Source organism: Puma concolor, chromosome B1 (assembly GCF_028749965.1).
Source record: "Puma concolor isolate L17-30 chromosome B1, mPumCon1.1.hap2, whole genome shotgun sequence".
In the NCBI taxonomy this organism is placed as follows: Eukaryota; Metazoa; Chordata; class Mammalia; order Carnivora; family Felidae; genus Puma; species Puma concolor.
The window spans coordinates 28,368,165-28,384,288 of record NC_141670.1 but is presented as its reverse complement, the minus strand read 5'-3'; the positions used below and the strand labels follow the sequence as shown (position 1 = coordinate 28,384,288).

General features: G+C 45.0%; 1 protein-coding gene and 1 long non-coding RNA gene across 10 annotated transcripts in view; one reads left to right on the top strand and one right to left on the bottom strand.

The window, feature by feature from the left end:
- Positions 1–4,577, bottom strand: part of RBPMS (RNA binding protein, mRNA processing factor) — a 178,382-nt gene extending 173,805 nt beyond the window's left edge. For 3 of the 8 annotated variants that reach the window (XR_003224457.2, XR_015249998.1, XM_086703358.1), the window contains exon 1: positions 3,318–3,627. Coding sequence is in view for 3 of the 8 variants with exons in the window: in XM_086703358.1 (XP_086559484.1) it covers positions 3,318–3,383 (66 nt within the window). In the remaining 5 variants the exon portion in view is untranslated. Of the gene's footprint in view, positions 1–3,317; positions 3,655–4,441 lie in introns of those variants that run through there. The other 5 variants (XR_015250000.1, XR_015249999.1, XR_015249997.1 and 2 more) reach the window with 4 other exon arrangements.
- On the top strand, positions 3,654–7,841 carry LOC147581527 (uncharacterized). Of its 2 annotated transcripts, none has more exons than XR_015250002.1 (2): positions 3,654–4,179; positions 4,478–7,841. It is a non-coding gene; the product is annotated as an uncharacterized LOC147581527 (long non-coding RNA). The 2 variants fall into 2 exon arrangements; XR_015250001.1 differs by having other exon boundaries at positions 4,439–7,841.
- The last annotated feature ends 8,283 nt before the right edge of the window (positions 7,842–16,124 follow it).

Genomic DNA, 16,124 nt, shown 5'->3' with positions numbered 1-16,124 from the left:
GACACTAGGGCCTCAACATAATAAAACACCTTTTAGAAAGGATTTGTGATCAGTCTGAAAAATACTACATGACCTGGATAAAAGTAAAAATAAAACCAAATTACAGATTTATCTGATTTCAAAAACAAAAACAAAACCTATTTTGAAAGTTAAGTGATCAAAAATTTCTATTTACTACCAGATAAAGTCTTGATATATAAAAACTCAAGACAAATAATTGAGTCTATTATATATACATTAACTTTAATAAAGTCTAGTCCAGTATAAACTGCCAAAGGTGTTGAAAGACAATATTACCTAGTCCAAAATTACATGCAAATTCTAGGAATTATTTTACTAACTGAAAAATGATATAAGAAATTACCTAACGTCCTATCCATAAGCCTTACAAATCTCAGATCCCAGTAAGATTTTGACAACTGGCTTTTCTTTAATGGGACATCTTGCAGAGAAATACACATGTATAGCACACTATAATCCAGAAAGCCAGATGTATTATCTCTGTCACAGCTAGCCAAAGCTGAAAAAGAATTTTTCCTCAAAGCTTTAAATACTATCCAAAGCAGAAGTCTATGTCCTGTCCAAGTTCTCAAACTTCCAACCCCAAAAAGCTGCAAAAATTCTCCTAAATCCTGGACCGTTCAGTCTACACAGTCGGAACCAAATAAGTGTTTCGGCGTCACTTCTTTTAGAGTAAGCTTTAAAAGCTCTCAAACAGGGCTAACGTGTACTGGAAGAGAAGAGGAACGCATTTAAAAAAATAGAAAAAAAAACCCTTGGATTCTCTAAAGTGGTAGAGAAAGCCTAAATTACCCTTATGTTCTAGGAAATAAACTATTTTCTCTTAATGATGATTGGACTTGGCTTTTCCAAGCCATCTCAATGGCCACCAGAAACAACAAAACACATTTTTCCCCTCTCTTGTCATTATGTGTATATACATTTTATATGTGTGTGTTCTGTTTATGAGAGTCTTCAGCCAAGGCTTTTAAATGTGTTGGAGAACAAATTGCTGATCGCTGGGTGGGCAGGGAAAGGGTCCAGTGCGGTGGTTTTGTATAATGCTGAGCACATTAATGGGACTCACCAAATACCATATTTATTTTACTTGTGGTTTTCAGGGTTAGAAAGAAAGAAAAAAAAAAGAGGTTAGAGTTTATCAAAAACAAAACAAACTCAAAACAGGGAATTAGGGCAAAATTACCTGGATCATTCAAGGCCTATTTACTTTCTTTTCCTGAATTTTTAACATTATAAACCTTCTCTCTTCATGGCGTATCTGTCTTTACACTCCACCTCTTCTACGAGTTGGGTTCTGAAATCTTCCTAACTGTCCACGTAGTTTTAAAACAACTGTCCTGCCAAAACTTACACGTCATCAAGCCACATGCCATTCCCACCTGAAAAGGGACATTGTCAGGGCAACAGAACAGGTAAGAGGCAGTAACTGCACTAAGTTCACCTGTGGTTCTGTGCTTGCACACCTCACACATTAAGGCGCCCCAGCAACAGGGCCGACACCTCAGTCCTGGTGGCAGTGAGGCCGAGATGGGTTAAGTAAAAGAAATTTGACATTTCTCTCAATTTTATCAAGTACGTTATGGTTTTGGAACATATAAACCTCTTTTTTTGCTACCCACCAGAAGCCAAAAAGCCTTTGGTTTGCCTGGTTAACCTTTCCATTTGGCAAGTGTTCTCAATGGGGTGAACAGAGAAAGATGGTTCCACACAATACATCCGTACCCTTAGAAATAAACAGATTGCCCATCTAAGTGAAATAGAGAAAGGTTTCTGAAGTAATTGGTGTGTTAGGTGAATTAGATACAGCAACTCCTTAGAAGCACACTGGTCATTTTTTAAATTTTATTTCAGTGGTAGGGAAAATAAATGGCAAAGGAGCCCGAAAGATTCAAGAAAAAACTGGAACTCAATTCAAGTCTCCATCTCTTTGAAAAGGAAGGAGGAAGGTCAGTAGTTGTAAAGAACTAGCATGTAAATAACACTTGCCAAAATAATAGGTTAAAATAAAATGCAATTATCCTCAGGTGTGAAGGCAATTTTCAGCTTACTGCAATTCAGGTGGGTTGCCCCCATACAACTGTGCTAAGAGTAAAATCTTGTGTTTTGCATTGATTTGCATGGTCTTCATTTTAAACGTTCCCTTTTCACAAGTGGACAATGAAGGCTTACCCTCCTAAATTAAATCCTCCCCAACATTCGGTTTCACTATCAGAATCTTAGTTGGCACGCAACACATTATCTCCATAATAATCTCAACCTCCTAATCAGTTTACCATTCTGTAGACTTCATATACTGGGACACAACACTTGTAAGAATGCTTTACGGTTCATGTCTACATGCATACTTTCTTGCATCTACACACACACACACACAAGTTCTTTTTAGAACGTTTAAGAACTCAGCTATGTGGGATCTTCAAAAGTAGGCGAAAAAAATATTGTTTCCTGGACTCCAGATAAATGGCTTTGTTCCTGCAGGTACGTTAATCGGATACCACAAATACCTAACTACAAAATTCTGAAACCCACAGTTACCGAATTTTGTTTCTACCAAAGGAACGCTCCGCAGCCGCAAGTTTTAATGTTGTTACGGACGCATCACATAAAATTTACGCTCAGAAGTCAAAGTCCTATTAAAACAGCCTCGATGATCGTTTGGTGAATTGTAAAGTTTTAAACTCTTTCATTCTGCTCCCCGCAGCCGCATCGCCCCTAAATTTACAAAACCTAATCATCCAGATTCGGGGTCTTTGACTCACCAGAGAAGAATGCAGCTGATGAGTTATCTATTAATTCGAAATGCCTCGGCTGGAAAGATATTTCACCGAGAACTTTTAACACTGAAGGGAGGGGGGGGCGGAGAAGGTAGGGAACAGAAGGTGTCTCTTGACGAGAACTCGCCCCGAGTTCCTTCCTTACACCACACAAACACACCCCAGAACTTCCAGCCCGGGTCGCAGAATTAAGAACTGACCCTCCGGGTCCCAGTAAACGGAGGTTACCCAGGAGCCAGCTCTCGATTCCGCTTTTAAAATCCTACGCAAACAAAGCTGAGCATTATACTTACTAAAGTCTCCGAAAAGTCCTTAAAGTTACGCAATTTTTGGAACCCACAAAAACTCGCTCTCCGAAGAGAGCCCCTCTCGGGGCCACAATTTGGGGCTATGCCTCGGGACAAGGGCAATTCCCAAACCCTCGGCTGCGGCGCCCCGGGGCCGGCCGGCCGCACTCTGGAGAAAGCCCGCGCGTCTGGCGCCCCAGGTCGTACCCCCCGCCGCACCGAGCCCCCTCAGTACCTCTTCCTCCTGAAGGTTGGCCTCGTTCGGGGTGTTCTCCTTCTCGGCTTTGCCGCCGTTGTTCATCTTCCCGGTCCTTCCTCGCCGGGCAGGGCTGGGGCGCGGGGCTGGGCGAGGGCGCGCTCGCCCACTTTTCCCTTCCCCGGGCGCCGGGGCTCCCTCGGACGGGCGCCGCGGGCTGCGGGGGCTGGAGCCGGGGCACCGGCGGCTCGGACTCCCGCGGCGAGGCGAGACTGCGGCGGCGGGCGACCCAGGAAGTGCGAGGGAGAGACGGGGCAGGGCGAGGCGCGGGCCGACTGGGAAGGGGACGGAGACAATCGGGACCCGGGAGGGAGACCTGGAGAGGGAGGGCGGGCGCAAGGGAAGGAAGGAAGGAAGAAAGGATGGGGCGAGGGCGCGCGTCCCAGGAGGGAGCCCAGAGAGTCGGGGAGGTGGCCGAGTAGGGGCTGGGGGCGGCCGCTGCCCGAGCCTAGCGGGGGCCGGAGGGAGGGGGCGAGGGGTGCCCAGACCGAAGGAGGAGGAGGCGGTGCGGGGCGCGGGCCACGGCTGGGACGCTGGGACCCGGAGAGCCGCTGAGTGCGCGCTCCAGGCAGGCTCTGGGAAGTACGGGATCCAAGCAGCTCCCTTTCTCTCTCTTTCCTCCCTCCCCTCTCTCCTCCCCCTCCTCCCCCTCCTCCCCCCTCCTCCCTCCCTAGACGAGGGCCGCCGGGTTTAGCCCAGAGGGACGGGACGCGGGACTGAGAAGCCCCCAGCGGGAGGAGGGGCTGCGCCGGGGGCGGCTGCCCCGCGGCCGGATGGCGCGCGCCGGGGAGGGGCTGCGGGCGGCAGGCGGAAGCGGCCGACCCCAGCCCCCAGCTCCGCGGTAGGTCGTAGGGCGAGGGCCGAGGCGGGGGAGGGAAGGAGGCCGGGTCCTCCAGCTCCCTCGCGCCCCCGTGGGCCCCGGTGGCCGGGCCGGGCCGGAGTTGGCGAACTCGCGTGGCGGTGCGCGCCAGCTTGGAGAGGGGCTTCGGGGAGCCAGGCCGGGCCAGCGCGACGCCCGGGAAGTGTGATGGGCTACTGCCGTGGGCTTGCTTCCCGCGGGGATTCGCACCCCTATCCCTAAGCCTGCCCCTCCTTTTCAGTACCGGCTTACACCCATTTCCTGCCTTCCTAGTTGGCAGCTTGAGATGACAGGATGCGAGGGAACGAGCGACGTCCTGGGGCCCCCCGCTCCGGGCCAGCGTTTTCAGGACACAGCTTCAAACCCCCCGCCAACGCCGGGTCCTCCCAAACCTTCCAGCCTCCCCGCACCGGCCGTCGCTCTCCGCGAGGCTTTACGGGCCCCTGCTCAGGCTCCTCTCACCGCCTTTATCAGGCCGTTCTGGAATTATTTGTTTACCTGGCTGCCTCCCTTACTCTTCTGGAGAGCCTCCCTGCTAGACTACACCGTGCCCTGTTTATCTTTATAATCCCACGGCCATTTAAGTACGCTACCTGGTATATAGGAAGCAATCAGTAAATATTTGTTGGCTAAGTGAATGTTCCTCAAGCCCGCCGAACTGGAGGCCAACACAGATGATCTTCAGAGAGGGTCAAAGCAGCTTGAAGAAGGAAGAGGGCTCAGCATTCTGGGAGGTCAGCACAGCACGCCTGTTTATGCACCAACCTCGGAAGGACTGTGGGTTTCTGTTTCCTCACCTGTGAAATGGGAATAGTTCCAGTTACCTCCCAGGGGGTTGCAATCAGAGGACATTACAGGTTGGTACAGTACAGCACCCAGCATCCATTCCTGCCCAGTTTAAGTCGGCAGTACATGGAACCTAACATTATTAAGGAAATTTCCACTTTTCCGGGGTCATAGAGAGCTTCTCCATTCCTGTATCATAAACACAAATTTTAAACTGCTTATATCAGTAGGTTCTCCCTCACTTCCCATGCCCAGGAATTCTCTCACACAGCATGCTGTTCCTTTCCAGCACAGCACCAATCACAATTTCTAATTATTGGCTTGCTTCACTGTTTATCTCTCTCTGCCCCTCACCCCCCCCCCCCAACATTCTTCACCCTATACTGGTTTAAGTGCTGCTAGGAGTGGGGTGGGGCTGGGGGTGAAGATAAGACTCCTGCTTTTAGGGAGTTTAAACTGGTGTCCTAGAGACAAGATACCCAAAACAACTCCAGGGATTCTGGTTGAAATTGTAGAAAGCAAAGAAAAGACTTGTGTTCAGAGCATGGTGACAAAAAAAAAAAAAAAAAAAAGAGAGAGAGAGAGTGGTAATAATTCGATTTACCTATTGGATTTTCCTTGGGTTGGGAGGGTAGGGGGAGTCGGAAGATTTTGATAGATTTAATTGCTGTCCTGATGTCATGTCTCTCTATGGGAGAAAATGTGTATGTTGGATGAAAATAAACCAAGAATCTCGAAATTGCAATGGGAGTTCGGAAGAGGCAAGGGCCACAATTAATCTGGAAACTTGGACAGCCCAGTCCATTCCCAATCCCTCCCTCAGTTACATAAGGAACCACGAGGGGGCAATGTCTTCCTGATCAATGGCTGAGTGGTGGTCTTGCCCCCTGTGCCTCCGATACTGCCGGCACTTTGCCCTCCTTGGCCAGTGCCTGTTACTGAATACACTCCACAGAAAGATATTGTCTTTCTGGAGCCTGGCAAAGGCCCAAGAAAAATGACAATTGATCTAGTCATTGATGGTTCCAGTCAGACTCCACTTATGAGTAGGTGGAAGATGTTGTAGGATTCCAGGATGCTGGGAGAACCTCCCCTACCCCCACCCAGAGAAATGTGGCTTAATTCCAAATGTAGAACCTGATTCCTTTGTCTTTAAGCCAAGCCAGCACTTTGTCCATTGTTAACAGTTAAAAACCTCTGGGATAAAAAATGAAAATACGGACAATGAGAGAATCTTGATTTGTTCATTGTTGTGTTCCCAACATCTAGATAGTGCCTCATGCATAGTAGGCATTCAGTAATTATTTTTGAATGAATGAACACATTAAATCTTACCAGATCTTGATTCTCAGGCGTGAATGACATCATCAGATCCTTCCAAGACCCTGCAGAAGGGTCTGAATTAGTGGAGGCGTCTCAGCATGGAGAGCCCCCACGAGGGCACTAGCAGAGTCATGGTAGTGATCTTTAGTCGTTATTTTGCAGGGGGAGACCCTAGGTAGAGAACATTTGTGGAGACAACTGATGAGATCTCAAAAATAAAAAATCCCACCACTCAGCCGGTCCACCTAACACATCAGGCAATTAACAATACAAAAGGGAGGCCTAGAACATATCCCAATGGTAAGCATGACATTCGAGGTGTTTTCAGAGAAGTATATGGGGATGGGGGTTATATGCCATGAAAAGAAGGACTCCTGTTTTCTGTCCTTCCCGTGAAGAATGGCGTAGACTTACCTGGAAAAACAGTAGGGTCATACAGTACCAACAAAACCCAATGAAAATCTGTAAATAGACTTTGGCTGTTTATAAAACTTAGGGGAAAGGGATCATTCAGGATATAAGTGATCTTTCTGACCTGTTTACTACCTCAAAGAAAGAAAGTTTCAAAACTGAGATCTCAGCAGCACTAGTTTCCAGTCGCCCTACAAGCTACCCATGAGACAACAAAGGGATTTTGTATCCTAGGAAAGTAGGGCTAATGACCACGAAACATCTGCTTTCTCTCCTGCCCACTACTTTACCGCTTTGCTTCTAGCCTGCAAGGTTACAGACTAGATTGAAAGGGAAATATTGTACGCACCTGTAGTTTTATTACTTATCTCTGTTTCTCTGGCAGTGTTCATTTTGAGGCTTGCTTTAAGAAATCCAAACCTATAATTACATCTTAAATGTCTCTGGGAATTGCAGACATTGAAGATCTATTTTGAGGTAGTTTGCATGGCATGGGTTTTGTGCCTGTGTGCAGCAGAAAGCTACAGTATCTACCACGTGAATTGTGATTATCTGTTAACACTTCTGCCTCCTCTGCTAGACCCAAAAAGTTCTCGAGGCCAGAGGCTATGTTTTAGAGTTTTGTCATCCTTGACATCTCTCGCCCTACCCCCCCCCCAACACCTCCAGGCCATCCTCATCTTCCCCGATTTTATTTATTAGGTTATAATTGTAGCTTTAAAAAACACACAACCGTATTTGCCATTCTTCAGCGCACAGTTCAGTAGTGTGGAGTATATATATTCACATTGTTGGGCAACATCCTCTTGATTTTTACCTCCTAAATAGTTGTGAGATTCAATCACTTCCCTCCGATCTTTTGTGGCCGCCCTTGCAGCCACGTGGAGAGGCTCGCGTGGAAGAGAAGTAGGTCCCGGACTCACAGCTCCAGCTGAACTCTCTCAGCGGACAGCTGGTACCAATTGCCAGCCTTTTGAGTGAGTTCTCTTAGAAGTGGATACTCCAGCCCTGGCTGAGCTGCCCCAGCTGATGCCACACGGAAGAGACATGAGCTGTCTCCGGAGTCATGCCCAAATTGCAAAACTGTTAGCCAAAAAGTAAATGCCGTTGTTTTAAAACACTGAGTTTGAAGGTGGCTTGTTATGCAGCGATAGATAACTGAGACATAAGTGCATATCTAGAGGTAACGTCCTGGTGTGTAGAAACTTAGAGCACGTGGCAGTGGCTTTGGGACCAGGTGGAGGATGGAAGCTGGAAGAACTTTGAGGAATCTACTAGTGAAGAGCATTACTATGGGGCAGTGAGTATTGTCATAACAGGCTAGAGAGAGGGGGACCCGATTTATCCATTGGAAAAACAATTAGCTGAACAAGATTGCTGGTACATGTAAGATAGAAAAGATACCTAATGAACAAGTGGATCTGGTTAAGGAGATATTTGGATAGATGTTGTAAAGGTTGAAGAATTTTGGGGGGCACCTGGGTGTCTCAGTTGGTTAACTGTCCGACTTTGGCCCAGGTCATGATCTCAGGTTTGTTGAGTTTGGGCCCCGTGTCGGGTTCTGTGCTGACAGCTCAGAGCCTGGAGCCTGCTTCAGATTCGGTCTCCCTCTCTCTGCCCCTCCCCCACTTGCTCTCTGTCTCTCTCTCTCAAAAATAAATATTAAAAAACTAGAAAAAAAAAGTTGAAGAATTTCTTTCAGATACTTATAGTACAAGTGAGATGAGCCAAAAAAAAAAAAAAAAAAGAAACTGTTCAATTTTTATCCCAATTTAGAGGAAACATAAAGAAGCCAGGACTTCCTGGGTTTGAAATAAAACTGTCGTTCCTAGTTTCTCCAGAGGACAAAACTCTCAAAATAAGAAATGGCCTCGGAGCAAAGGTCAAATCCAGGGTGCGATCATGAAAATACGACCTTTGGGCACCTGGGTGGCTCAGATCATGGTCTCTTGGTTCTTGAGTACAAGCCCCATGTCGGGCTGTGTGCTGACAGCTTGGAGCCTGGAGCCTGCTTCAGATTCTGGGTCTCCCTCTCTCCCTGTCCCTCCCCTGCTCACACTCTGTCTCACTCTCTCAAAAATAAATAAACATTTAAAAAAAAGGGGGGGGGGAATATGGCCTTAGGTGAAGTTCAAGACAAGGGTACAGCTCAAAGATCCTGTGGTAGGCAGCCTCCACCATGGCCCCCAATGTTCCCTACCTCCTGGTCTTCAAGCCCTTGTGCAATCCCCTCCCCTTGAGTGTGAGCTTGCTTTTAATGAACAGAGCCTGGTACAAGTGATGGATATCACTTCTAAGATCAGATTACAGAGAGACCATGGCTCCCTTTTTACACACCCTCTTTACTCTCTCACTTGCTACCTTTGATGGAAGCCAGCTACTATGATGCCAGTGGCCCTAGAGCGCGGCCCATGTGACAAGGAGCAGTGGAGGCTTCCATCCAAGCACCAGTAAGGAAATGGCACTTTCAATCCAACAATGCACAAGGAACTGAATCCTGCCGCCAACAACCATGTGACAAGCTTGGAAGTGGATCTTCCCTAAGTGCAGCCTTAAATGACACCTGTTATGGACTGAATGTTTGTACCCCCCCCCCAAATTCATATAATGAAGCTCTAACCCCCAATGTGATGGTATTAGAGACTTTGGGAGGTAATTAAGTTTAGATGAGGTCATGAAAATGGAGCCCCCGTGATGGGATTAGTGCCCTTATGAGACATCAGAGCTTCTGTTGTCTGCTCTGTGAGGATACAGCGAGAAGGTGGCCATCCCCAAACCGGGAAGAAGCCTTTCACCAAGAACTAGACTGGCTGGCACCGTGATCTTGGACTTGTGAACTTCCAGAACTATGATATTTTGTTATGGTACCCTGAGTTGACTGAAACAAGACCACAGCCCCAGCTGACACCTTGGTTGCAGCTTTTGAGAGACCTTGAGGCAAAAGGCCCCAGCTTAAGCAGAGCCTTGGTGTTCTAATCAACAGAAACTGTGACATAATAACAGATTTCTGTTTTAAGCCATTAAGTTTGGGTACCTTGTTATGCAGCAATAGATAAATTGATAATTCAAAGATTTAAGGTGGTACCAATAGATCCTTTCAACTAGATAGCAGGGCTTCTAAAAATCTGGATGGTGTTGCCCACACCAATCTCACACCGGCCCAGTGCAGAGAAGGGCCTCCGTTGGAAAGAAATAGGAGTATGGCTTTTGCCTAAGGGACATGATTATAACTTGAAGTATACGAAACCTATGGCTTTTAAAGGATCTCTACTAGCTTGCACTGAAAAAGAGACTGTTCATAATGAAAAGAGGCCTCTGGAGCTACAACTTTATAGGCAGGAAGCAGGCTGAGGACGCTACTCATCTGCCATGATGGGTTGTTTTCAAAAGGGAGGATGACTCAAGATGGAGCATAAAGCCCCTGAGAATCATTTCCAGAGAGCAGGAGTGAGCCGAGTAAAGGAACTGGTGTCATTTGACCAGATGAATTTCAGAATTGCTATGGGTCACTTTCCATGTCCCTCTCCTTTTCTTCCCTTTTTGTATTTATTTATTTGGGGGAGAGTGCAAGTGGGGGAGGGGCAGAGAGAGGGAGACAGAGGCTCTGAAGCAAAGTGGGCTCTTCGCTGACAGGCTGACAGCAGCAAGCCCAATGTGAGGTTCGAACTCTTGAACCGTGAGATCATGACCTGAGCCCAAGTTGGACGCTCAACTGACTGAGCCACCCAGGTGCCCCTCTCCCCCCGCCCTCTTTTGTTGTTGTTTTAATTTTTTTTAATGTTTATTTATTTTTGAGAGAGAGTGAGTGAGCAGGGGAAGGGCAGAGAGAGAGAGAGAGAGACATAGAGTCCAAAGCAGACTCCAGGCTCCAAGCTGTCAGCACAGAGCCTGATGTGGGGCTCCAACTCATGAACTGTGAGATCATGACCTGAGCCAAATGGGATGCTTAACCAACTGAGCCTCCCAGTCTCCCTGCCTCTCCCCTTTTTGAATGAGAGTGTCTATTACAGGTTTTCTGTCCCTATCTTACCATTAGATGTTGAGTATGTGAGAGACAGATACTTTGTTTAGTTCACTGGTCTTTAGATCAAGAGAATTCATGTCTGAGGAGCCATAGTCAAGGAAGGAGCCACACCTACATTTAGACCCCATTTAAAAGGGGATATCCTAGACCAGCGGTTGGCAAACTTTTTCTGTACAGGACCAGAGAGTAAATATTTGAGGCTTTGCAGGTCAAATTTGTGTGATGGTTCCTATTCTTGGTTTTGTTTTTTATACCCCTTTAAAAGTATAAAAACCATTCTTATCACAGGGCTGTACAAAAATAGTCCACAGGTCAGGTTTGGCCCTTATTCTGTGGTTTGTTCATCCCCGTCCGAGACTATGAACAAATGTATAATGGGATGGATATTTTCATGTTTTAGAGGGAAAGATAAGTGTATATTTTATTTGAGAGGGACATGTATTGTTGTGGCCATACGGTGAGTGAGTGGTGGTAACTAGTCTTCAAACGAGGCCCCCCAAAATGTCACCGTTTTGTACATGCATTGCCACTCTTGCCATCAAGAGTTGTAGCTTCTGTGCCCTCCCCTTGAATCTGAGCTGGGCCTGTTGCTGCTTTGACGAAGAGAGTTTGGAGGAGAAACATTCTGGGAATTCTGAGCCCAGACAGAATTCTGTCTGGCAGCTCCTGCTTCCTCCGTCTTGGAACCCAGCTTTCATGTAATGAGAAATCCCAAGCAGCCACCTGAAGAGGCCCACATGGAAGAAATTCAAGCCCTAGCCGTCTCCCCAAACCCCACTACCCACAGCTTCATCGGAGCTCCCTGTGACAGCCCATGCCAACCACCAGCCTTGTGAGTGAGCCATCTTGGAGGTAGATCGTCCACACTGAGCCACTCCAGCCAACATCACATGAAACAGAGACAAGCTGTTGTGTCAGAATCCTGACCACTGTAAACACATTTGTGAGCAAATTAATGATTATCACTTTAAACCACTAGGTTTGGGGGGGCGGTTACTTAGGGAGCAACATATAATGAAACCACTAGGGGAGGGAACAATGAAGGCAAGGCTCTGGAAACCAGAACGCAGGGGGCATTTTCAAGGATCAGCAAGGAGAGTAACCCTTGACACGAGTTCTGTCTATAAAACAAGAATCACAAAGGCCATTTCTAGCATATACTTGTGCTTCTGGAAGACAGTAAAGTGGGAAAATATAGATGGTCCCTTCAGAACTTTAACAAAAATTGCTGACTACAATGATGATAAGTAGAAAACAACAAAACCAGATTGAGGTGTGGTTGTGGGTCAGTTGGCAAGGCCAACTTATAATTAAGTGACTTTTCCTATTTCCAACGTTATAGCACATGGAACTTGAATTGTGCTTCAGGAAAATAATAAATTAGCAATGCCTCTGGCCTTTTGGAGAATCACTTATAAACAATCAAAGGTCAAATGCTAAATTAACAATTGTTACAATTAACAATTGTCTACAATACTCTAACTTGTCTGGAATGTGGAGAGACTACGAGTGTTAGGAGGAAAGACTGAGGATTTAGTTCATTTAGTCATTATTAAGAATTGCCCTTTAGAAAGAAATCTTTAATGGCTAGTAAGGTAGATTTTTCCCCCCCACCGGACAAGCAGTGAAAAAAAAAAAGATGGAAATGAAAGCCATTTCCAAAAGGGAAGGTACATAATTTGACAAATGATTGAGTGTAGAGGTTAAGGGAAAATAAGACATTTGAACTAACAGGCAGGTTTCAAGGCTTCAAGGATTTGGTGATGCCAATTCCTAAATGGAAAAAGGAAGGAAGGAAGGAAGGAAGGAAGGAAGGAAGGAAGGAAGGAAGGAAGGAAGGAAGGAAGGAAGAGAGATGTTCAGGGATCCCTGATTTTATGGATAAGGAGCTCAGCATCAGGCATATGAGGCTTGCTAGTGTCAGAATTGCACTGATTATTGGAAAATGAGTCTGTAACCCGGAAGAAATAGGAGACAATGTATATAATTGGGTGCCATCTGAATTGAAATCATAGGTGAGCTTCAACAATAAGAGGTCAGAGAGTAGAATCTTAGGAAATATCTAAGCTTAGACAGGACAAGGAGAAAGACAAACCAAGAAAGAGGCCAAGCAGTCAGATGTAAGAGAACAAGACCACTAATAAAAATAATAGCAGCCGACAGCATCAACCAGGGGACCGTGCTCCAAACTTTACAGGGATTGTCACATTTTATGGTTTCAAGATGGCAGGCTAAACATACACATTTCTATCCACTCTGTTCCAAATCCTCTGATAAAAACATGAAAAGGATGTGTTGTTATCATCATTATTTTAAGGCATAAACAAACAAGGATAAAGAGAATGAAAGAAAATACCAGCAATACAGTTTGGGCAACTGCAAAGCATGTAGACAAATACGGAGAAACCCAATCCTAAATCTGATGGGAGAGCCCTGAGAAGCAACCTTACACTGAGGAATCCCCCAAAGACCCAGGGCTTGACACCAGCTGGCACCTCGCAAGTGAGAGTGAAAATGGGGTTCTCACCTGGAGGCTTGATCGAAGAAAGTAGTTGGCACCCAGATTCTTCTTTTTTCCCACATTTTGTTGTTCAGTTAACATCTTAAACTTCTCCCCTCTTTTTAGGCTGTCCAACAGGAAAAAGAAAAACAAGCATTTCTTCATTTTTATTAGAAGCTTATTTCTCTTCATATGAGAAGAGTCTTATCAAATCAGCTTTAGTGTAAAATAAATATATACATTTTTTAAGAGGCAAAAAATAGGACTAGTTAGGGAAGATAAGCATCACTGGGTGAAAATTTGCAAAACTAGATCTTTTCTCTGTGTGTGTGTGTGTGTGTGTGTGTGTGTGTGTGTGTGTGTAAATTTAGGGTCCCAGTAATCCTAAACATTGCTATAATTTTCACTCTAAGTGACCCACTTTATAATGTGTGCCTTTTTGGAGTATGATTAACTGTTGTGAATGGAAAGTGAACATTTGCTGACTGAAAAGTTCCAAAACTAGTGGCTGGATATGTTCATCTTGGTCCAAGATGTTCTCTGAACAGTGTGTTTCAACTGATTAATCGGTTTAATTGTTTTAAATTTGGTATTTAATTTTTAACATGTATTTTAAGTGGCATCATTATTTACTAATACTTGATACTTGCTTTTTTCAGTTATACACGTATTATGAACATTTATCCAAATCAAGACATCTAGGTTTTTCCTATCTCATCTTTTTTAAAGCTTTATAGAATTCTACTGTGTGTGCACAAGTTCTGTATGGATGTACATTTAAGTTGCTTACAGTTTTTTAATGTTAAACAATACTATGTGAACATCCATATACAAACATCTTTGTACATTGATTATTTTCTTGGAATGCATTCTAAATAAATTACTAGGTTAGATGGTAGGCAAGTTTAAGTATTGATATTTTATGGTTAGAAAATTTATGCAATTTACACTTTCTCTTACAGTATCTCAGAGTACCCGTTTCACTGCAACATTCCCAACATGAGAAAAACCTTTGTTCATTTTGTCAATCTGTTGGTGAAAAATATTACTCTGTTTTTATACCTTTATGTAGGTATGTATGTATGTGTGTTTTTTAAATTTTTTTGAATATTTATTTATTTGAGAGGGGCAGAGAAAGAAGGAGACACAGAATCCGAAGTGGGCTCCAGGCTGTGAGCTGTGAGCACCAGGGACCAATGAGGGGCTTGAACCCACAGACCACAAGATCATTACCTGAACTGAAGTAGGACATCTAACCAACCGAGCCACGCAGGCACCCCACGTATGTATGTATTTTTAAGTAAGTTCTACGCCCAACATAGGGCTTGAACTCATAACCCCAAGGTCAAGAATCGCATATTCTACCAACTGAGCCAGCGAGGTGCCCTGAAAAATATTATTCTTTTAATTTGTATTTCTCGATTGTTATAGGGGCTGGCCATCTTTTCATCTGTTTATAACCATTTGGAAATTGCCTATCATGTCTTTGTGTATTTTTCTAGTGAGATGTTTGCCTTTTTCTAATTGATCTTTGAAATTATTTTGCTTATTCACATGTTCCACAGATATGACTGCTAGGTACCATATAGATTCTTAGGATACAGTAATGAACAAGAGAGCCACAAACCCAACCTTCATGGTCTAGACGATTTGTTAAGCAGTTACAGTAAAATGGAATGTGTGCTATAACTGTGGAAGTTCAGATATCTAGGGACTTCGTAAATGTGGCAGATACATACTCTGGGTGGTCAGTAGAAGCTTCTAGGAGGATGTGACATTTCATCAAGTTCTTTTGTTTTTTAATGTTTATTTAGAGAGAGAGTGCAAGCGGGGAAGGGGCAGAAAGAGAAGGAGACGCAGAATCCGAAGTAAGCTCCAGGCTCTGAGCTGTCAGCACAGAGCCCCATGCAGGGCTCGAACACAGGAACCCTGAGATCATGACCTGAGCCAAAGTCGGACGCTTAACCTACTGAGCCAACCCAGGTGCCCCTCACCAAGTTCTAATGAATGAGCAGTAAGGACCAGTTAAAGTAGGAATGGTTGGAGTGGCTCCAGCTAGCCTGAAAAGGAAAGAGAGGGTCTTCGGCTAGAGAATTGAAAAAAAAATAAAGAATGCAAAAATGAGAGATGAGCCTAGAAAGGCAGAGGGGGCCAGATTATTCGAGTTTGAAATCTTTATTAGTTACAGGAAGTGATTTCACCTTTATCCTAAGGCAGTAATGAAGTGTGTTCATTAGGATGTTTTCAGCTGCAGGTAGCAACAACAAAAAACTCAACTAAAAGTGACTTAAACAAGGAAAACTTTTTTTAACATTTCACATAATGGGAAGTGTGGTCCCTGGGTGGGTTCATCTTTCTGTCTGCCGTTCTCTGTGTGGCACCTCTTCTTATTGTCCCATGATATCTCCTCTTATAGTGCCCAAATCGGTGCAGCAATTGCAAGGATCAGATCTTTACAAACTTATGTTCAATGGCCTGGAAAAGGTAGGCTGAGTCTGTGCAAACAGGGAAGAAAGTCTTTTCCAGAAGCTTCTAGCAGAATTCTCCATTCTCATTGGCCAGAACCCAGTCACATGTGAACTGCTAGCTGTGCTGAATTCTGGGAAAGTGCATATGTGGCATCCCTTTGAGATGGGAAATGGCTTCTATCTGCAGAGAAGGAAAGGAAAGGAAGAGTCAGCTATTGGGTAGGAAACGATCAGTGGTGTTCTCAGCATTTGAAGGTTTTGAGCAAACAAGTGATGGGATTACGTTTACATTCAGCTTTCTATTACTCTAGGTCCCCTTGTTTCTTTCACTTCACTGTCCACCACCTGCATCCCCTACTCTCAACCACCCCTTTTCCATCTCATCCCCCTGGTTGTTTTAGGCATAGTAAGCTCA